Below are 22566 nucleotides of genomic sequence, written 5' to 3' on the forward strand. Positions count from 1 at the left end.
ACTAGGTACATATTTTTTAGAAAAAAGGTAAAAGTGTCATTGGGTTCAACAAATTGAGCATTTGAATCATAGTTTCAAGACATGGTCAGGTCCAGGGTTTAGGTTCTGAGTTTTGATCGGGTTACCAAGTTGACCGGATCTTTTTTAAAAAAAAATCAAAAGTTAACGGGTTTGAGGTCAGGTCTTGACCGGGTCATGTCAGGTCGACTGGGTAGCCGGGTCACACCAGGTTTTTTTTTCTTTTTTTTTCCCTCCAACCTGGCCCGGTTCTAGCACCGGGTCGACCTGCCAAGCCGGACCGGGTTTCAAAACTATACTTTAAATATTTGTAAACAAAAAAAAGAAACCCATCAATCTTTGCAAGTGGAATATCAAATGCATGGGAGAAAAATACTCCCCTCAACAGGTTTTTGCTAAACGTAGTTAGCACGCACAAATCCATTCAAGGAAAAATATATATTTAGAAATGTGTTATTGTTCAAGGGTAGACTTCAACAATCAAATTATATATATATTAAAAAAAAAATTATTGTTTGTCCCCTCCTGTCTTTAGATGGCAAAAGCCTGCTGACCTGGCAAATAACATTGCACAGGCTGCAGACATAGCAAGACCAAAGCCAAAGCCAAAACCAACGACCTTATAAAAACAGTCTAATGGTGGTGAGATCCAATTTCCTCCGGTGGCCCCGGTGGTCAAACCGGTAGCCCCGACGGCGTTAGCATGACATTTCCTCTCCCGTTTTCCACAAAACTTACCAACCCTTTTTCCATTTTTTCTGCAAAAACCACGCTTTGCATGTTCCCGGAAAAAAGAACAAAAAAAGGCTATTTTTTCTTTGAAGAATGATTTCATTAGGATTGTTTTGAAAATCTCCAATGGAATACGGAATCGAAGAAGGTAATTAATATCTTGTTTCTTTTAGCATCATCATTGTCTTTTATATTTCCTGCATGCATAAAAATATAGCATGCAAAGTCATTCTCTGTTTTCTTGTTGGTAACAAAAACAGAGGATTTATTTTTTTGAATGAATTGTTCTAATGAATTGGAATGATTTGTCTTGCAAAAGAAAACGAGATGGATCTAGAGAAGGGACTGGCCAAGCCGTTTAACTCAAGTCCTAACCTTCTTGCAGAGGTATCAGCATCATCATCATCACTCCCTTTTCCGTCACCAACACCGTCGCCTGCTGCAACACCAAGGGCGACCCTAGTGTTCACTAATTCTGGCAAGAAATTGCTCGTGTCCAATTCGAGCAAGTCACTGGTTGTTTCCAATTCGGGAAAGCGGTTTGATAGAAAGAAGTACTTGAGGCAGGTGACCGGCCGTCACAATGATACCGAGCTGCATTTGGCTGCGCAGCGTGATGATTTGGAGGCTGTTAAGAGAATTCTTGGTGAAATTGATGAGCAGATGATAGGGACGTTGAGTGGTACTGATTTTGATGCTGAGGTGAGCTACATTGCATTTACATGGTTTGAGCACTTGCAATCTTGGAGAGAGGGTTTTCTTTTTCCTATTTTTTTTTTATTGGTTTTATTCTATCAAGGTTGCCGAGATAAGGTCTGCGGTGGTGAATGAGGTGAATGAGCTAGGTGATACAGCCTTGTCCACTGCAGCTGAGAGAGGACACTTGGAGGTTGTAAAGGAGCTGTTGAAGTATACGACCGAGGATGCGATTTCGCACAGGAATCGCTCAGGGCTTGATCCTCTTCATCTTGCTGCAAGTAATGGTCATCAAGGTAGTATACTTATTCATTTCTCTTGTCCATAGTTTTATATTAGTCTGCAATTGGTACACACTCAATTATTAGTCTTTAAGATTGAAATTTTTTAGAAAATATGTACCAATTTTAAAAAGAAGCTTCAATAATTGTACTCGGTTTGAGGATGGAGAATGTTGTCACTATCCAATTCTATTGGCAGGCTATTTTTTAATACTTAATTTGTCCAGATTTGAAAATTCAAATCCTTGACAAGTTTCATACTCCTATATTGTTTCTTGTCATTGGGATGCTTCAAAGTTTAGGACGTTGAAGGATCTCACGAAGCCTTTGAATCAGTTGAGATGAGAGTTGAAAGTCCATGACTATGAAGCATTAACAGTGGCATATGACAAAATATGTTGTTGGACGTTTCCTTTCTTTCATGCACTGTGAAGACAGAATCATATTTGAACTTGTGCTCCTCTATCAGTAGATGGTAAATGTACTTTTCAGAAAAAAAAATTGATCAAGGACAAAATAATCATCAAACAATCTTCTAAGATTTATGCCATCATTGTATTTATTTTTTAATTATTTTTCGACATAGCTGATTCATATAATGTGTAAGCAATCATGCATGATAAAGATGAGATACATGAATGGAGTAATTAGCTGATTCATGCTCTTTGGTTCTCAATATGTGTTACTGATGCTAAATTTCTTTTGATCCATGATGGTTTTTTTGTGTTGAATGCACGGTTTGCTTGTTCTGAGTTTCTTGTATTTCTGTTCTTGAGTAACATATAGATTGAACAAAACTTGGCACTGGGAAATGCAGTTGAAAAATAATCTTTATGCAGCTATTGTCCAGCTACTGCTAGAGCACGATCCCACAATGGGAAAAACAGTTGGCCAATCAAATGCAACTCCTCTTATCTCTGCCGCCACAAAAGGGCACGCAGCTGTAGTTCATGAATTGCTATCGAAAGATCCAAGCTTGCTAGAGATGACTAAATCCAATGGAAAAAATGCTTTGCATCTAGCTGCCCGTCAGGGGCACATAGAAGTTGTGAAGGCGTTGCTTGACGAGGATCCACAACTAGCCCGTAGGACTGATAAGAAAGGGCAGACTGCATTGCATATGGCTGTTAAAGGATTGAGTTGTGAAGTGGCGGTGCTGCTGCTGGAGGCAGATCCAGCTATTGTTATGCTCCCAGATAAGTTTGGGAACACAGCATTGCATGTAGCCACCAGGAAAAAGCGGACACAGGTACTTATTAGCATTGTTGATCCATCTATTTCAAATTTCCAGATAAGATAATCAATACAGAATTCCTGATATCATACATGAATTGTCTTCAAACTGTCTCCTCGTTTGACAAAATACAATGGGAATATTTTCTCTCCTTTTGATATATGCTTCTTTGCATTGATGATTGGAGTTTAAGTTCTATATAGGACACCGATTTAGAGCCTAACACATGCTGATGAACTTGTGCTTATATTGTTTTTTCTTTTAAAGATCGCAAGACTTTTGTCCTCTGCCCAAAAATTTGTTGGAAACTGGTTCTGTTAATACCTTAAATGGTAATGTGTCACAGAACCATCCCTGATAATCCACCTCATACTGCAAACCATAAGGTTCTTTTTAACCACAAGTTCCCATTACATATTATAGATTGAAGCTTTCCGGGTGATATAACCTGCTGTATTAAACAATCGCTAAAGTATATTAGGAAAGGAAGTAATCCTTATGTATAGGAGCCCAAAAGAATTCAATAGGGTTTTCCAAAAGATTTCGTTCCTCAAAGATGATATTAAATGAGCTTTGTACCTTTTCCGATGGTGAATTTATCATTTACTGAATTCTTCAGTGCAGAGGATTGGTTTCCAAGCCAAACATACACCAGCTTAGAAATCCACATGCACAAAAGCTTGTGCATTTTCAAATGCAACATAGTCAATATTAGTGAATTTAGTGGCCTTGTGGATGAGTTCATTTATATGTTTATTTTTCACGAAGAAATGCAACTGGAGTGAAATCATAGGATAGGGAGCATGTTAGCTTCTGATTTGTCCAAGCAACACTTTTTGCCTGCTAGAGTCGCTTTTGCTTCTGTTAGGAGCACGTTTCCTTCTATTGTCTCTGACCTTGGAGTTTCTCGAGTTTCAATTATTTCTCGCATGAATGGTCGGCAAATAAGTATTGTGAACTCTGGAGTAGATGGAAATTTGGTGTTTGTTGATTCTGTTTTCCAGGAAAATTCTGTTTGTAATGCTTTTGTAGCGAGGTAAGCTCTTACTTTAGCCCATTTTGATAATAAAATATTCGTTCATAAAAAAAGGAGGATACTCAAACTTCAGGAGACATTTTAGTTGAAATGCATAATCATAGTACTCTGTTTTTTATTTTTTTTAATCTTGCAGATAGTGAATACATTGTTGCGCCTTCCTGACACAAATGTCAATGCACTAACAAGGGACCGTAAAACAGCCCTTGACATAGCTGAAGCCCTTCACTTCACTGAAGAAACCTCAGAGATAAGAGAGTGTTTGGCTCATTACGGTGGCGTAAAAGCAAGCGAGCTTAACCAGCCACGGGATGAGCTCCGGAACACTGTAACACAGATTAAGAAAGATGTGCACTTCCAGCTTGAACAGACCCGGAAAACAAACAAAAATGTAAGTGGGATTGCCAATGAGCTCCGTAGGCTCCACAGGGAAGGAATTAACAATGCCACTAACTCAGTCACGGTGGTTGCTGTACTCTTTTCAACAGTTGCGTTTGCAGCCATTTTCACTATTCCTGGTGGTGCCAAAGAAAATGGCACGGCTGTAGTGGTGAGCAGTTTATCATTTAAGATGTTTTTCATCTTCAATGCCATTGCACTCTTCACTTCACTGGCTGTTGTTGTTGTACAAATCACACTTGTTAGAGGAGAGACAAAAACAGAAAGACGGGTTATAGAGGTGATCAATAAATTAATGTGGCTGGCCTCAGTCTGCACTACAGTAGCATTTATTTCATCATCATATATAGTAGCTGGCCGGCATCGCAAGTGGGCTGCGATTCTTGTTACGGCTGTAGGAGGAATTATAATGGCAGGAGTTCTTGGCTCCATGACTTATTATGTGATGAAGTCCAGAAGGATTAGAAAAGTGAGGAAGAAACAGAAGTCTTCGAGAAGAAGTGCAAATACTTCTTGGCATTATTCAGAGACTGATTCAGAAGTAAAACCAATCTATGCCATTTGACGTTCAATCCTAAATCTTTCCAGCCTGTAGTGCCTTCTATTAATCTTCAAATTAAGCCATCGCACTCTTGAATTGAGTGTGAATCATTTGGTTTTCCAAGGAATGGATATACTACTTCGAAAGCAGAACTTGTCTCCCACGCACCCTCAATCTTCATGGCCAACAAATGAAAGCATCACATGAACAAAGTATATGATAATTTGTGATATTCTTAGGAGCCCCCCAAAGTACGTTTAGCTATCTGAAATTGAGGATATATGATTGATTGATTGCTTGCTTGCTTGTTAGTAGATCATATTTTCTTGTTTTTTTTAACTGTAATGAAGGCTGTAACTGAGGGGACGATATTGATGTATAGAATGCTGGAGGAGGAGGAGGAGGAGGAGCTTGCCACACCACTCCTGCCTGATTCCCATTTCTTTCTTCTGGTCTCTTATGGCCTAATGAAGCAAATTTGTATACAACATACGAGGGCTACCTTTTGTCTTTCAAATCTGTAACAACTAGCTAAATCTATTAAGTTAAGATGGTATTAGAGCATTATAATCAAGCGGTCACAAGTTCAAATCTCACCATCTTCTATTTATTTAATAAAAATCAAGCATAAAATAGTATAGATCTGTATAAGTTTCAAGCTAAAAAGGCTTTTATTTAAAGAGGTATGTTAGAGAATATTATAAATTATATCTTCAAACCTCACTTAATAGCTTAAGCTATTAGATTGAGATAGTTATTTGATAGAAAACAATATAAACTTGTGATTCACGGGGGAATCTTCAAGGTGAAAGCTATAACTTCTTCTCAATGGCTTATTGGCTTAAGCTGAGCATCATTAACAAAAAGTGTCATCAATGCACTGCAGTGTTCATGTCAATCTTCAGCGCTAACTTCGGCGGAATCAAGACATGAATATTAGTTTAAAATGCGCCCATTAAATTTTTGGCCTTGTTATGCAAGTCAATGGTCATAGAAAAAAAAAAGAAAAAGAGGAAAAAACCAACTAACAGACAAACAATAGAAGACGATGGTTGTGAAGCCATCCACGTCTTCAAAGAGCCATGTGAGAAGGAGAGCTCAATTGCTTCTCTTCTGTCCCATTCAAGCCACAAACAGAGCACCGAATTCTCTTAATAGCAGCACTCTTTTGCAAAATCAAAACCTAATATCTGATTGTTTATCATAATTTATTGTTGATAGCTAGACTGTTATTACACCAACCCCCTTTTTAATAAATATGAACTTTTTGACTTTTCATCATTGAGTTAATGACTTTAATTTGTTTTTATTTGATTACTTCCATTTCTTTCAAAATTATCCATGGAGTAATTTCATTCGATTTTTTTCATGTTTTTCATTTATTTGGTGATCTTGAAATCAACTTTGACCAAAGAAAAGATTCCTTTCAAAATAATATTGTATCCAGAAAAAATTGTTCTCCTTGTAAAAAAATCTTAAATTTGAAGTTAGTTGATTAAAGTCCACTACCGAATCATTATAAAATAGATAGAAACGCTGGGATCATTTTTTTTTCTCCAACCGTAATTTTTTTTTTTTTGTAAAGATGGTTACTAGCTTGTTTTAAAACAGGAAAATTTTAAATATTTTAAAACAGGAAAACTTAAAATTTTATGTATATTAAATGATATATTTTTAAAATATTTAGATGGTGATATATTGAATGATATATTTTTTAAAAAATATTATTAAGACACTAATATATTAGATTAATCCAAACCAACATTAATTAACTTGTAAAACCCGTGACCTAGATCATGAGACCATGTTAACTTCATAAAAAATAAATCTAAATAAATTAGAAAGTTTAATTCCAATCAACTAAATGATAAGGACAAAAATAAATAAATAAAAATATTCAATTTAAAAAAAAAATCTAAAAAAATTTACTCGAGTAAATCCAGATAAACTTGTAATCTAGATCATAAGAATGAGATTATCCAATGAAAAAAAATACAAAAAATAAAAAGGTTGGTTCTCATCCAACTCATTGTCGAATAAGTTTTTTTTTTTTAAATCAATTTTAAAAATAACAAAAAAAAACCCAAATCAAGGTCATGGAAAAAAACTAAAAAAAACATTGTGTTTTTCTTTTAAAAAACCTAAGCAATATTTTTCTTTATCTAGTAACAATCTAAAAAAATAATTTTATTAACGCATAATTGAAAAAAATACAATTTCATTGATTTTATTTAGATAAAGTTTTTAAAAAAAAAACATTATAAGAAGTCCAAGATTCTAGGCTTAATGGACCAACTCTTGTGCCCAAAATCAAGGGTGGATGCGTTGAATGCTAGTTAATCCTTTTTGTTTTTAAAAATAATTAAGTCATTTATTAATATCTAAAAAACATAAAAAAAAAACCTTGATATGTGACAAATGGATCACGATGAAAAGATCTTGGAGGACAAAAAAATAACATTACATAGGTGCCTTACGCTACATTACGGGTGGAGATAAACTTTTTCTATTATAAAAAAAAAAAAAAAAAAAAAGGTCTAGATGATGGATGATAACCTGAGTAAACTCTGATTAACTTTACAAATCCTCTATTTATGATATGAAATCAAGATAAAAAAAATAATTTTTTAAAAAAAAAGTTAAATCAATAAAAAATTAAAAAATAAAATCAAGTAAATTTGAGTTAACTTAATTTACTTGTGACTAGGATAAACCAATATAAAGAAAGAAAAGAAAAAACCATAAAGCACAAAGCTTAATAACTTAATGTCAATGGATGAAATTGAAAAAAAATAAGATGTAAAAAAAAAAAAAAATTAAGTTAACTCAACTAACTCTTGACCTGTGATATGAGAATGAGATTAAAAAAAAATTAAAAGGCCTCCAAAAAAGACCATAGATAAATCAATAAAAAAAACATTGAAATAAAACCCGAGTTAACTCGGATTAACTCGACTAACTCACGACCCTTGATAGCCCTACGGAAAAGAAAATAGAAAAAATCATAAAGCTCAAGGCCAAATAACCAATCCCAAAAGATAAAAATAATAAAAAAAAAAATCAGTTTTTCAAGAAAGAAATGTAAGGGAAAAAAAAGGCCAAGTTAGTCTAGTTCACCTCGACTAACTAGTAACATTCAATATGAGGTTGGGATGAAAATTTTAATTAAAAAAAACCTAGAAAAAAAAATCAAAGTTAAATTAATAACAGAAAATATAAAAAAATTTGAATCAACTCAAGTTAACTTAATTAACTTGTAACCTGGGATAACCCTACTGAAAGGAAAGCATTGAAAATTACAAGGCCAAAGTCTCAATAACCCAATGACAATGATGGTATTGGACAAAAAAAATCAATTTTGAAAAAAGAAAACTCTAGAAAAAAAAAAACCGATTCAACTCGAGTTAACTTAACTAACCCATGATCCAGAATATAAGGATCAAATATGGTATAAAATAATGAAGCAAAATTCATAACCATCAAAAATTAAAAAACAAAACAAACATTAATCAAGTAATGAGGATCAAATATGATATAAAAATCAAATGAAAGAAAATAATTAGCGATTAAATTGAAAAATAAAATAAATTAAGGGAATGATAAAAAAAATATCAATAAAAAGAATAAGGATCAAAATCGAATATAAACATCAAATCAAATAAAATATTGAGGGATGAAATTGAAGAATATAAATAAAAAAAAGGATAAAAAATAGCAATAAAAAAAACATGACAAAATTTGAATACAGGGATTAAATCAAATAAGATATTGTGGGATAAAATTAAAAAAAAATCAAGAAAGGGATAAAAAAAAAGCAATAAAAAAATGGGGACCAAAATTGAATACAAAAATAAAATCAAATAAAATGTTTAGGGATAAAATTGAAAAACATAAATAAATCAAGAGAAGAATAAAATAAAAGCAATCAAAAGAATAAGAATCAAATTGAATATAAAAATTAATGAAAGAAAATGTTCAGGGATGAAATTGAATAAAAAATAAACTTCAATAAGCATAAAAAAAAAACAAATGGTAATGAAAATAATGATGTTCAAATTGAATACAAAAATTAAATAAAAAGAATCTTCGGTATTTTTCCAAGGAAAAAAGAGAGAAAAATAGGGGGAGATGAAAAAAGTTCACCGAATCCACATTGGTAGTCCTCCGCTGCCACGCACTTATCTGTAGGAAAGACCTCGATGAGCTATTTCTAATACTGCAGTGAAAGGCCATGTTTGGCTATCGGAGGAGTCGCATACATTGCTAGAAGAGCACGAGCTCCTTCTTTATATATATATATATTAAAAGATCAAATTAACCTTTATCTAACTTGACAATAACAATAAAAACAAGGGGAAAAGACCAAAAAGCTTCTATATAACAACTATATGATATTTTACACAAAGAGAGTACTTTAGATATTTTATTGTGCTTTTATAAATTGAAAATTCAAAAATATCTACATAAAATTTTATTAAATTTTTCTTTTTAAAAATATTTAAGTAATCATATCATGTAAAAAAAAGTAAAAATAATAATCTATCCCTTTCAATCTTTTTTTTTTAATTAATATGAGTATCCAAATTAACTTACATATATTTCAACTAATTTTATAAATTCTAAAATTAAAAATCATATAACTCTCGTAATCCTTTTCAATCTTGTAATGACATGTGCAGTAGCATCACGTACATCTTTTCCGTCGTAACACGTCTAATGAAGATGAAGTCAAAGCCATCGAAAATAATTATCATAACAATAATGCTGACAAGGCAATAGAAAGAAGCCTCCAAAATACATGCACGCGGTTTCCTTATTATCAACGCACGATAAAAAAAAATTATTTTAATATTATTTTAAGTAAAAAGTATTCTTTTTAAAAACAAAATTAAAAACAACAAAACTCGCCTAGGATGGTCCCCGCTCTATCTGTACCGTGTGGCCATGTTCATCCATTGACCCAAGAATTGGCTCCCTCAGTTTCCAGTGACCGCAAGCCCACAACCACGACAATCCATTACTTTCTTGGTCCTTATATTTTTATATTTAAAAAAAATTAATTTTTTTATTAATTTTTTTATTATTTTTAAATTGTTTTAATATACTAAATATAAAAAATAAAAAATTATTTTAATATATTTTTAAATAAAATATATTTAAAAAACAGTCACAATTATATTCTCGAATAATTGTTAATGTCTGCCACTCTGCCTTTGCCGAGTTTTTGAGCAGTGGAAGGGCGCGTGTGATTGCTCTTTTGGGCCCCCCAAAAAATCGAATCTAATGATCAATGATTTGGTGTTTATAGTTTACACCTTACACAAAAGAGTAGGGGTAAGTGTTACATAGGCCATGCGACTCACGTGTGCTGTTGGATGCATGGGCCACGTTTTTGCCACTTGTCACTCCCACATGAGTTATTGGGTAAGATGGTGTTTTACTCCTCCTGTTTTGATTTGTAGTCGCTATTTTTTTTTAAACAATATTTTTGGTTTGGAAAAAATATTAAAATATTTTTTAAATATTTTTTATAGTTTTCACATTCTAATATGATAAAGTAAAAAAAAAATTTAATATATTTTTTTAAAAAAACTATTTTAAAAAGCATTATATACGACAATTTTAATGTCCTAGAGAATCTTTAATAATATAATATATCATATTTGTTTGATTTGTATTATTGATAAAATTATTATTTTTAATAATAATAATATGGTGATTTATTTGAATTTTTTAAAGCTAAATATACTTTAAAAATAATCTCAATTTAAGGGGAGGTTGTTTTAAATAAAATGTATTACAAATTAAAAATTGAAATAAATTTGAAAATATTTGATAAGTAATGATATGAAAAATATAATGATAATAAAATGATGATGATGATGATATTAATAACAATTATGATGGTGATTGAATAATATTATAAATTATTAATTTTTTTTTAAAGAATTTTACAAAATTTTATAGACTATAAAATATTTTTTATCAAATGAATTAAGGTTGGAAATAGTAAAATATTTTAGCTAACTAGTTTTTGTCTAAAATAATGTATACAAAACATATATATATATATATATATATATATATATATATATATATATATATATATATATATATATATATATAATATTTTAAACAAAACAAACGGGGTCTAACGTCGTCTACCACCAGACACAAATTTTACGAGAGAAGACAAATAAACTAACAGCGTGTTTACCAATGGTTGCTTGCACAGCCTGCACACCAAACGTCCACACACCCACTAGCACCATCTTGTCAATAACGACAGTTTAGTGGCAACCAGTAACTATCAGCCCTTGCACCTTTGTATTTAAGAATTATCTTTCTCCATGTTTCTGAATCTTTAACCCGATCATCACCTCCAAGAATATCGCTTTGTGTTTTCTGTTTCGATCATCATCGCCAAGGAATCTTTCGGATCCGTTTTTTAAATTGGGATTTTCAGTTTCTAGAAGAACACAGCAGTCAGAGAACCCCTTTGTTTTTCAAAGCTCCGGTAAGTTATTCTTGTACTTTCTGAGTCGATGTCAGTTGCTCAATTTTCCTTTCTTTTTAGTTAGCAAAGTTTGAAACTGGCAACAAAGTCACGGCCCTTATCTCTTACTTTATATTTATCGTTCATGATTGCTCATAGTGATAACTATTGAAGAAAACAAGAGTTTGAATGTATAAAAATTATACATTTCAAGTGGACTCTAATTTAATACTGCTGAAATTTGGCGCAGAATATTTCAAGAACATGGTATGCATATGATGTGTGGAATATCAACGAACCAACCTTGTAGCTAAGCATCCCCACGTGCAACACTTGTCTGATCATCAATCAGACATGATATGATTCCTTATCCATGTTGATTACCATGACTCTAGATCTTCCTCTTTCTTAAAAACTCGAAATCTTGATCCACAAATTGAAAGACTAGAAGAAGGAAGAAAGGAAGTGGTTTCTTGTTTTTTGGCAGATTAATTTCTTTATGCAATGGAACCTCCGGCGAGGCAGCAAATTTCCCGGCAGAAGAAGATGACAAAACAGTTGACAGGGAAACGGGACGACACGCCGTTTCATGCGGTGGTGAGAGCTGGGAATTTGAAGCTGGTTAAGGAAATGATAGCCGAGAATCTTGGAGAAGCTGCAGAGTTGACTGTGATGTTGTCGAAACAGAACCAATCAGGAGAAACTGCTTTATATGTTGCTTCAGAGTATTCGCATGTTGATATAGTGAAGGAGCTGATTAAGTACTATGACACTGGTTTGGCTAGTCTAAAAGCAAGAAATGGGTATGATGCTTTTCACATAGCTGCCAAGCAAGGTGATTTGGGTAAGTACTGTTTTCAATTCTTGAAATTCCTTGCAAGAATTTATAAATTGGATTGGTGTTCATGTTGTTTGATTCTGTGTTCTGTTACTGTAATGCGCAGAGATAGTGGAAGCTCTCATGGAGGTCGATCCTGAACTTTCTTTGACCTTTGATTCATCAAACACTACAGCTTTGCACTCTGCTGCCTCACAAGGGCATGTTGAAGTAGTGAATTTTTTGTTAGAGAAATGTAGTGGCCTCGCTTTGATAGCAAAAAGTAATGGTAAAACTGCCTTGCATTCGGCAGCAAGGAATGGACATTTGGAGATTTTGAAAGCCCTTTTAAGTAAAGAACCTGGACTCGTGATTAAGACTGATAAAAAAGGCCAGACAGCTCTCCATATGGCAGTTAAAGGACAGGCTGTTGAGCTGGTGGAGGAGCTGATCATGTCAGATCCTTCTTTGATGAACACGGTTGATAATAAAGGCAACTCTGCTTTGCATATTGCAGTACGTAAGGGTAGAGATCAGGTATTCTAAGTTACTTTCCTCTTCTTTAGATTTTCTTTGCCCTGTTATTTTTGTTACCAAATATGAACTTACGCTCATGGTCTGTTCGAGGAGAGGATTAATCAAGAACCCTTTATATGTTAAATCTATTATGTGATTTTATGAGTTGCTTTTGGTTCCATGTATTTTAGCTATGTATCAACTTCAGACCAAATTTTTTACTTATTGGTACCCATGTCTATGCTCAAAAACTACTATGCTTGACCTAAATTGTGAGCATCTTCTGCAAGACAAGTAAATCAGCCCTTCTGTGATGTTGCTAAATCAATATTTAGAGCAGAAGTCACTCTGTCATCTACCAAAGTTGCCAAAGAATCTTTTCCTTATCACAAAGTTGGGAAGTTTCTGACATTTATGTTGGTGCTATTTGCAGATCGTTAGGAAGCTACTTGACCAAAAGGGAATTGACAAAACAATTGTCAACAGATCAAGAGAAACCCCCTTTGATATTGCTGAGAAAAATGGCCACAGAGGAATTGCCTCCATCTTAGAAGAACATGGAATCTTATCTGCCAAATCCTTGAAGCCTACAACTAAAACAGCCAACCGAGAACTAAAGCAAACTGTAAGTGACATAAAGCACGGGGTTCACAACCAGCTTGAGACCACACGGCTAACACGAAAACGCGTTCAAGGTATAGCCAAGAGGCTCAACAAAATGCACACTGAAGGTCTCAATAATGCGATTAACTCAACCACAGTTGTTGCAGTCCTTATTGCCACTGTTGCGTTTGCTGCCATCTTCCAGCTCCCTGGCCAGTTTGCTGATCACCCAGGTAACCTCGCTCCCGGACAGTCTGCTGGAGAAGCGAAAATTGCTCCCAAACCCGAGTTCATGATTTTCATCATATTTGACTCAATTGCTCTCTTTATATCATTGGCTGTAGTGGTGGTTCAAACTTCTATCGTTGTTATAGAGAGAGAGGCAAAAAAACAACTAATGTCCGTGATCAACAAGCTAATGTGGTTGGCTTGTATGCTGATTTCAGTTGCATTCCTTGCACTCTCATACGTTGTAGTGGGAGGTGATGAGAAGTGGTTGGCAGTATCTGTAACAGTCATAGGGACAATAATGATGGTAACAACAATTGGGACGATGGGTTATTGGGTAATTGTACAGAGAATTGAGACTTCCAAATTACGGAGATCATTAACAAGTAGATCACGATCAGAGTCGTTGTCGTTCATGGAAGAATCAGAGATTCTGGAAAATGACTTCAAGAAACTCTATGCAATTTGAGACTTTGTCCACCATTTTAGGTCTTACATATTCAGACAACATTTTCCTCGTATATATTCCTTTGTAACTTCTTTTCAGCCTTTTCGCTCACTAGTGAAGCATGGATCTGGTAGATCTTCTGAAGATTTTAGAAGAAGAAGAGTGTGGCAACTTTTTCAGTTGATGGGAAATTAGTTAGTTGGCGACTCGGTTCTGTTCTCATAAATGACCTCTATCCAGAAGTACATTTTCCCTTGAGATGTTTATCTTTCTCACAATTAAAAAACCCAACTTTTGATGCTTTATCGAGCTTCAGAGGTTGCTATAGAATAACAGAAGCTTTTGGGTACGAAATTGTGTAAACTTGCTGGTATGGCTCTAAACATTCTGTGTATTCTTATTTATTCAGAATGCTAACACCAGCTACTGCACCATCCCTTAGTTCCACCTCCTTCTATTTTTATCAGATGCCCTCTCTACGAGCATCATCAGCCAGCTCAATGCCACGCTCGAACTGCTGGAGGCTTCGTTTTCAATCCATCCTCAATTCCTGATCTGTCACTAGGGCTTCCTGCTACATTTTGAAACCAGAAACCTTCCATAACTTGGCAGCATCATGCAGGCTAGGGCACAATTTACCGAGTCAGTATTGAGCCAGATGGGGTATTGATTACCTTCTTGAACATCTCTCATGTGTCTGCTAATCCAATTTAGTTATGAATTTCCTTTGGAAGCAAAATCATTGCTACAAAGTTGGAGACTAGATGGAGTTGATATCTAATCAAACACAATTTCCACAACTTACCTACCAATTTCAGTTTTTTTGAAACTTATTTGTGAGAAGAAACTTTCTGCAGATGGTCAAGTTATGCTCCCATTCCTATTCTTTCCACATATGCTATCCTTCTCTGTGAACAGTTTCCAAAACATTTCTTTTGCTTAATAATTGGAATGCAGTGGCGTAGAGGATGCCGAAAAGGGATCCAACACAAATGAGCACATGGGCCTGCTTTTAGGGTGGACTTGATTTTATAATTATGTTTTGCTGAGTTGAAATTGTTTCTGGTTGTTTTTCTAGTATTTTTCTGAATTCGTTCTAGATTTTGTTAATATTCCTCTAGTATTTATTTTTTATTTTTATTTTTTTATATGAGTAAGATAGTTTTTAATATTAATATAATATAAATAATTTATATATGTTAATTATATGATGAATACAATTAGTTAACATTGAATATTTATATATATTGATTTATTTATTTTTAGCGCTCCTTAATTTCTTGAATTTATAATTATATTTTGTTGATTTAATTATATTAAGTACATTATTTGTTTGTTTGCTTTGATATATATTTATATGTGAATATTTTCTATATCTAGATATCAAGATACTTTTCAGAAACTTTATAATAACGAGGAGCAGTTAGTTTACGTGCATATGATAATTTGTATATCTAGTTAGTAAAAGAGACACTAATTTATGGTGACTGGTCCTCCCATAATTATCTGGGCTATAAACCTTGTTTATTATCAAAACCTTAAGATTTCTTTTGTTATTTGACATGTATTCCATTATCATAATACCAATATATTTAATGTATGTTTGTTTTAATTTATTCTTCTATTATATCTATAAATGTTAGTCTTTTATTGAGTTGGTTGAATTTACCATTTATTAATATTATTTTCAAGTTCATACTTTTTGTTAGTTTGTTGACCTAAAAGTTATTGCTACTTTATTTATTGGTATGTTTTGCTTACTTCTGTAAGATTTTTTTTTTAATTTTATTTAATATCTTAAACGCTTTATGAAATATTATTTGATTTTATTAGTTTTAAAGAATAATTTGAAAGTTTACAGAATACTACAAATTTTGTATAATTTATTTTATAGTAAGTATATTTAAGACTTAGCGTAAGTAAAGTATCTCAGGATACCGCTCCTTGACGGTCACAGATCCGGAATTCGGATGGTGATACGATGACTGGTCCCAGCAAAGCCACATTCATTCCTTCACAGTACATTAGGCATTTTGTATCTTTGAATGCTTGAAATTGGTTAATTATGGGTTATTGGGTTATTCCTGGCTTCACTACTTAGTACCTACACGAAAGATTGTTTCAATTCTTCAAGAAAGATGTACATGAAGATGAAAAAAAGATTAAAAAAAGTTCAATTATAACCTCTGTAAATGTCAGTGACCAGTTACTGAAACACTGCATCAGTGTTTCATTTCTTATTTACTGAACACTTCATCAGTGACTATTTACCATGAAAGAATCTTTATTGAATTGTTGTGGAACTCGTTGAGATCAATGCTGAAACTGGGACATTAAATTAACACAAAACAATCGTACAAATTTGTTTAAAATCTCATCAGCCTGCATTGCAAAGAAAACTTGAAACAAAAACAGTGCGTAAAGTGCCATAAATCCCATATTCGATTGAAGAGGACAGCCAGAGAAATCATGTTCGTGAATGACTGAGACGTGTGATGAATTATCAGTCAGGCAGCAGTATTCTGGCTGGCTTGTACCTTAAAAATGATAGATTTTGCAAGGACACGCGGAACCCCTCGGACAGCGTTGCCATCTGTGGGGGAAGAGGTTTCTAGTTACATGCTTGTCTGTATTCTTAATGCCTAACATTATTCGGCTAGTTGATTCAGTAACAGGATATTGCCCTTCAATCTAGTCAAATATCAAGCTGGCATTCTCTTTCGGATTCATGTTTAGTCGTAATCATGGGATAGATCAACAAAATGCATGGAAAGTTTTCTGCTTCTGAAATGGCCCATTTATTATCAACTTGGTACGTTACATTCCCAGCGGATAAGCATGTTCTTAGCAGCAAACAGTGAACATCCTGCGTCGACAATCATTGGTGTTACTGTAACATACTTTGTTACTTGGTATCAAGTTGCAGTGGATCACACTGCATTGCAGTGGGCTGGCATGCTTGCTCTGAATCAGTCATCTGTTCTTGTCTCCTAGGATCAAGGTATCCGGCGACTAGTGTTCGGTGATGCTAATGTTACCGAGTAAAATTTCGACTGTTGAATTTATCGGTTTCATTTACAGGAATAGGATCTACTCATTTGATCGATGCTTGAGATTTTCCGGGAAGAATGTTTGGTTGGTAAAATGACCATTACTCTATTTTTAAGCATGATTCAAAATCGTCTTTCCCTCCCTCTGTCCCTCTATTAGGGGATCGCCTCTATCAAACTTATTTTATTTTCTGGATGCTTTCTCAAGAAAATTCACTCTGGATGGCTTTCAACTTTTCCTCAGTAAAGTGAAACGATAAAAAAGATGATGCTCCTCACTTTCATGCAGAGGCATATCATATCTTCCACAGTTCTGTTGGGAGTAATATTGATAGTCAATGCCCTCAAACATTCATTAAGAATCTAGTTGTCAGGGGAAAGGGCCATGCATCAGGTTCTTGACAAAAGGCTCAGATTTTTCCAAGAACATGGAACTAGAAAAAGATTTACAGGTGACTTTGTTGGAAAAGGTTTCTGGCACTTTTGGTAGGACTGATAATTGTGTTTCTTAGGTCTGCTTGTTCGATATCATCAAGAGAGCATGACCTCTGAATTGGCTTCATTAGAGTAGAATTCAAGGTGGTTTGGCTCATTGTGAAACGTTAGTAGATAATTCCAAACGGTCCACAGTAATTCATCATTTGGAAGAGTGTCTTTAGTGAATCATCTTCCTTCAGCTCAAGCCTACACAAGGCCAGCTCAATCAAAAGTAAAAAAAAAAAAAAAAAAAAAAGTGAAGAAAAAGAAAATCCTCAAGCCTAATTATATTGCAGATTTTGGATTCATCTCGCTCTGAAATAACTTCATAATTTATGCAAGTACACTGACACAGGAAAGCACGCCTAGAATAGTGAGGGGGTTCCTATTGGCCTTTCCAACACAAACTATAGTCTAGTGGATGATCTACACCATTGAACAACCTGAAAATCACACTGCTATAACCGAGACACACTTTGAAAAGTTCAACAGGAAATGAGATATGGCGTCTCTCTGTCTGACCCCCCTTTAATTGTGAATTTCAAGGTCTTCCGCAGTTATATGCCGCATAGTTTAGGCCTCTCTTGATCCCCAGAAGCTGCAATTACTGGCGCAGACAATGAACAGACTCCAACTTCACTTGAAGTCTTTCTCGAACTAAACAGCTGATGTGACCTTTTACAATGAGCAATCGCTCCCTCGATTGAACTCTCAAACTCTGAATTTGAGCTGCTACTTCTCTTGAGCAACTGTAAGTCACAGAACCCATTTGAACTAAATGAAAAGGATGAAGATGATGATGAAGAAGAACCAGATGAAGATATGGACGTAGATGAGGATGGGGATAAAGAAGACTTAGTTGTAGATTGCCATTGAATTGCCCCTGAGAAAGACCTCCTTTGACAACGAAAAGGGTCTTCAGCTATCTCTTTCTCAATGCTTCTCTTGAGGGCATTTGATATCTTGTATCTGCCATTATCAATATCTCCATATGGATTCTTCTTTGGTACTTTCATATACTTGATCATACAGTCCTGGCCTTCTGAAACAGCTTCTTCTTCTGTATTGCATGCTGCTTCAGCGCAGGATTCATCTGTGCAGCCAGACTTACCAAACAAAGACTTTAGGTATGCTCTTGAAGCTTTGAGTTTTTGACCAAGTGAGGATTGTTTTAGCTTCTTAGTCCATGACTTCTTTTGATGATCTCCAAGGAAACTGTTAGCTTCAGTTGGCCATTCAAAGAAATATTCATCTGGGTTTAGTTCACTGCTAATCATGCGAGATTCTGACGGTGAGATATTGCAAGATTCCAATGGGGTATTGGTATCAGTGGAAGGTGTAGTGGAGCTATTAATGAAGGGAATGGCATAGTTTTCAGCAAAGGCTGCTTCTGTTTTATTGTTTAAGGTAGTGGTGGTGGGGTTTTGGAGGAGCTTTTGAACCATTAGCAAGCGAGGAGGGAGGTGGAGAGGGAGGAGTTTTCCCTTGTAGAAGAGTTCATCAGCTGAGGATGTTGTGGTTTCTCTACCATGAGAAACTGAAGACATTTGGAACTCGAACTCTCTGCTTCGTGATGGAGAGCTAATGGAGTAACAAATGAAGCTTGAAGAGGAGCTCAACTCCATGTCAATGTAGTCATCAGATTGGTCTGTGGCCATTTCATGTAGCATACTGTCTAAGAACTCTGTGTCTGTGTTGTTTTTTAGGGAAAGATGCTTATGGGGAGGTGAGCTTGATGGAGCAAGAAAGGGGGCAGAGCATCCTTTAAAGTGAAGAAGGTGCCAAGTTAGAAAATAAAAATTTATTGCAAAGATTTGTCAGATTTTTCGATTCCTTTTTTCTTTTTTATTATCTCGAATAGTTCCAAATAATAAAATGCAGAAAATAAATGGAGTTTTCCCCTGGTAAGCAGTCAGCTACTGACCCATATGCATTGATACTCCTACATCAAGATTTATGTGGATCCTATGAAGTTACCTTTTTTTTTTCTCTGGGGAAAGGGGGTGGAAGATAGTAGCTCTTTATCGAGAAAAATAAAGTTTCTTATAAATTACACCTTTTTTTGTGCTATTAAATTACACATTATTGGTCCTTTGTATTCAAATTCTACATTAAAATCACAATACTGTAGCATGGCAATTGCATCCTTGCCATGTGTATACTATGGTGCTCATAAAGGACACACAGGAGGGTAATGTTTCCGTGTTCCTTGTTTCTTTGCTTGCCAACTAATTTTCTCTTCTTTTTTACTTTAGAACAATAGCATGGATTCATTTTCGTTGTTGGAAGTGGCCAACTTTTGACATTTAGTGAGCTTACATGGAGGTTGAACCACCTCATCAGATTTCAATAATGCGTGGGTTGTACTTAAGTGGATGGCCTTTCTGGAGCTCCTCATGCATGTTCTTTTTAGTCATCCATGCATGAATCATCCACTGCCGTAAACATACCTTGAATTTACAGCAGGTTTCGGGTTCAGAAGGTGAGAATCTGTCACTACAAGAAGAGAAGATGGTGACAGTGGTCTTGTTTTTGTTGAAAGCTTCAATGTAAGTAAGATATGCAACATGAAAGTTTCAACAGTGTTAAAGAAAACAATAGTACTGTGTGCTAGCTAGAACCAGCAAACAGATCAGGTCCCAGATGGAATCTTCACTGCTTTCACATTATGTTAAGCGATTTTGATCAGGAAGGTGAATCTACTTAGGAGTCCTCGATGGATTATGAACATAGGAGTCCTCCATTCACACCAGCCCCGACGCTATACGGTGGTGGGGCTTGTGGTGTTTACGGTCTGCATCTCACAGCCAATGAATTTGAGATCTCCTCTCAGAAAACATGAGACATAGATGTTCCTTAAGAAATAATAAGAAATACACACGATGCCAAAAGAAACTGGTTAGTTTAATGTAGCAATATACTTGTACAATGTGGAACAGCTCTGAAACATCCACAAGCTTCTCTGCAACAAAAGTTTAAATTTGAAAAGGCCAGTGCACATCTCAAAACCTGGTTTTTTGCACTCACAATTCAATAATGGAGAGAGAGAGAGAGTCACAGTGGTCTACTACTATACTAGCACTACATTTTAGTATTTTTATATTTCCAAAGATAACTGTTACGGGGCTGTATAATCTATGGCCATGGATCCTCGTTTGACTGGGTCAAACTAAGAAGAGGCTTTTCAACAAATCTCCCTTTCAGTCTTCGCTTATGGCTACTGTTTTTGGAACTCGAACATGGTGCCATTTGACTTCCTTAGGAACAACCATAAGGTCCAAAGACTCCAAACAATGACGACATTGAAGAATGGAAAATATCCATCCAATGCTTGGATGAACGGGTGAATTTTTCTTTCCTTCTAGTCTTATTGCCTTTTTACCTCCCCCCTAGGGCTTTGCCGACCTCATTCGATCTCTTTTTTACCTCGATTTTTAGATGTCTCAATGTGTTTAATTAAGATAATACTGAACGATATTTTTACTCCCTTTGTTCTTAAAGATATGAATATCCTTTCATCATTTTTTATATATTGAAATTACATTATTTCTTATCAAGTTTATATCCAGATTAATGATTTTGACGCTTTCTTCTAACAGTACTCAAACCATACTTCCGAACACTTAGCTGCGCAGATGATCATAGTTTTCAATGGTAATGCTGAATGAATTTAACAACTGATCTAATTAGCAGTTAGCATTCACAAACTGCTGCCTTAATCTATTTATGATTAGTTGGATTGGACATGATGCTCAGGCGAATAATTCCCTGCATGAGATAAACCAGTGGTGATGCACCACAGCACATAAGATCACGTGATGCTCCTCTGACCACCACAACTCGAGTCTACCTTTTCTTTAACGTAGCTTTTTCACTTTTCACAGTAATGGGACTTTTACCTACCTGGCCGTGGGGTGTGAATAGTACAGCGTCCATGCACACAGGCGCATGATTAGTCAGTCACCGGGGGCAGTTAGCAAAAGGAAGCCGGAGATCATGCCACACGGCAGAGATAAACAAGTTTCAAGGCCAGGCAAGCCCAGTGGGATGTCCCTTTTGGAAGCTGCCTTTCCAAGTGGATTTTAAGGTGCCGCTAGCTGAAGTTCTTTTCTTTTCAATTATAGACCCTCTAGCTATTTGTAGTTTTGTACCGTTGAAAGTTTCAATTCATGAGTGCTACTTCCTTCCAATTCCATAAAAAAAAAATGCAATAAATCTCACGGTCCACGTCCACCTCAATCTTCTTCATGGAAGCAAACGTAAACATCCCATCCATTACTGGAGAGTGGAGACGATGAGGCATCAAAATCCTTTATTACGACCAGGCTAGCTGCAATGCCAGGCCAGACAGACACCTCTTTTGATCTGAGGACCCTTGCGTCTCCCCTCGCATCAACACAGAAAGAGGAAGTTGCAACTTGCAAGGACCCAGTGTTTCTAATGGAGTTATCTTTTTTCCAATCAAAAACTCAAGTTTTTCTTCAACAGCGCCACTAACAATACACAGCCTTAGCAGATACTCCACTGTAGGAGGACGGAAATGCAAATAATCGTCTGGGTATTCCAGTGTTGTGATTACATTTGCTTAGGGTTATGGTACCTGCATTTCATTATCAAAAGAGGAGAAGATTTACAGACTTCCCGTGTGATATTTCAGTGCCTATATACTCTCAATTAGCTTGAATCTGCTGAGGAAATACAAGCTTTCTTTATCCAAGCATTGCTGTAAGATTACGGTACTGAGTACTGACGAGATTCACAGAAATTAAGAAACACAAGGATGAGAGAGAAATAAAAGAGAAAATATTCTTATAATTTTTTTATGAGATTGCAATTTGATTTTCTATTTCATCATCTCTCTTTCTCTCTTCAAAATGAGTTTATAAAATAACTAATCATATTTACTCTTTGAGCACCATATAATTTCCCCTTAAAAATGTGCCGTCTTAACTCTTAAGGCAAGGCCAAGCTTGCAAGGGTCTCCAAAGCCAAAG

The 22566-nt window shown here is 35.1% G+C and overlaps 3 protein-coding genes across 5 annotated transcripts; 2 read left to right on the plus strand and 1 right to left on the minus strand.

The window, feature by feature from the left end:
• The first annotated feature begins 628 nt into the window (after positions 1 to 628).
• Positions 629 to 5335, plus strand: LOC118030593 (ankyrin repeat-containing protein ITN1). Its single transcript, XM_035034764.2, has 5 exons — positions 629 to 898; positions 1070 to 1452; positions 1550 to 1742; positions 2567 to 2976; positions 4134 to 5335. Exons 1-5 carry the CDS (start codon positions 877 to 879, stop codon positions 4959 to 4961), a joined length of 1836 nt encoding a protein of 611 aa, XP_034890655.1. The 5' UTR covers positions 629 to 876; the 3' UTR covers positions 4962 to 5335.
• A 5891-nt stretch (positions 5336 to 11226) lies between these two features.
• Positions 11227 to 14922, plus strand: LOC118030595 (ankyrin repeat-containing protein At5g02620). 3 transcript variants are annotated; one of them, XR_004684357.2, is made up of 5 exons: positions 11227 to 11454; positions 11684 to 12277; positions 12378 to 12787; positions 13200 to 14415; positions 14513 to 14922. XR_004684357.2 is itself a non-coding variant. In XM_035034766.2 (4 exons), the coding sequence occupies exons 2-4, from the start codon at positions 11938 to 11940 to the stop codon at positions 14064 to 14066; spliced, it is 1617 nt and encodes a 538-aa protein (XP_034890657.1). In that variant the 5' UTR covers positions 11227 to 11454; positions 11684 to 11937; the 3' UTR covers positions 14067 to 14922. The 3 variants fall into 3 exon arrangements, 2 of the variants coding, with proteins under 2 accessions (XP_034890657.1, XP_073266124.1); XM_035034766.2 differs by having other exon boundaries at positions 13200 to 14922; XM_073410023.1 differs by having other exon boundaries at positions 11959 to 12277; positions 13200 to 14922.
• A 2498-nt stretch (positions 14923 to 17420) lies between these two features.
• LOC118030601 (probable membrane-associated kinase regulator 4) lies at positions 17421 to 19562 on the minus strand. Its single transcript, XM_035034773.2, has one exon. The coding sequence runs from the start codon at positions 19240 to 19242 to the stop codon at positions 18130 to 18132; it is 1113 nt and encodes a 370-aa protein (XP_034890664.1). The 5' UTR covers positions 19243 to 19562; the 3' UTR covers positions 17421 to 18129.
• Between the last annotated feature and the right edge of the window lie 3004 nt (positions 19563 to 22566).

Source organism: Populus alba, chromosome 6 (genome assembly GCF_005239225.2).
Source record: "Populus alba chromosome 6, ASM523922v2, whole genome shotgun sequence".
Lineage (NCBI taxonomy): Eukaryota > Viridiplantae > Streptophyta > Magnoliopsida > Malpighiales > Salicaceae > Populus > Populus alba.

Bases quoted from the DNA above. Each gene is read 5' to 3' on its own strand.
- LOC118030593 (XM_035034764.2), top strand. From the start codon at position 877: ATGGAATACGGAATCGAAGAAG. The intron at 899-1,069 runs GTAATTAATATC...GTCTTGCAAAAG, and splicing joins GGAATACGGAATCGAAGAAG to AAAACGAGATGGATCTAGAG. The intron at 1,743-2,566 runs GTAGTATACTTA...ATCTTTATGCAG, and splicing joins TGCAAGTAATGGTCATCAAG to CTATTGTCCAGCTACTGCTA.
- LOC118030595 (XM_035034766.2), top strand. From the start codon at position 11,938: ATGGAACCTCCGGCGAGGCAGCAAATTTCCCGGCAGAAGAAGATGACA. The intron at 12,278-12,377 runs GTAAGTACTGTT...TGTAATGCGCAG, and splicing joins TGCCAAGCAAGGTGATTTGG to AGATAGTGGAAGCTCTCATG. The intron at 12,788-13,199 runs GTATTCTAAGTT...TGCTATTTGCAG, and splicing joins TACGTAAGGGTAGAGATCAG to ATCGTTAGGAAGCTACTTGA.
- LOC118030601 (XM_035034773.2), bottom strand. From the start codon at position 19,242: ATGCTACATGAAATGGCCACAGACCAATCTGATGACTACATTGACATG.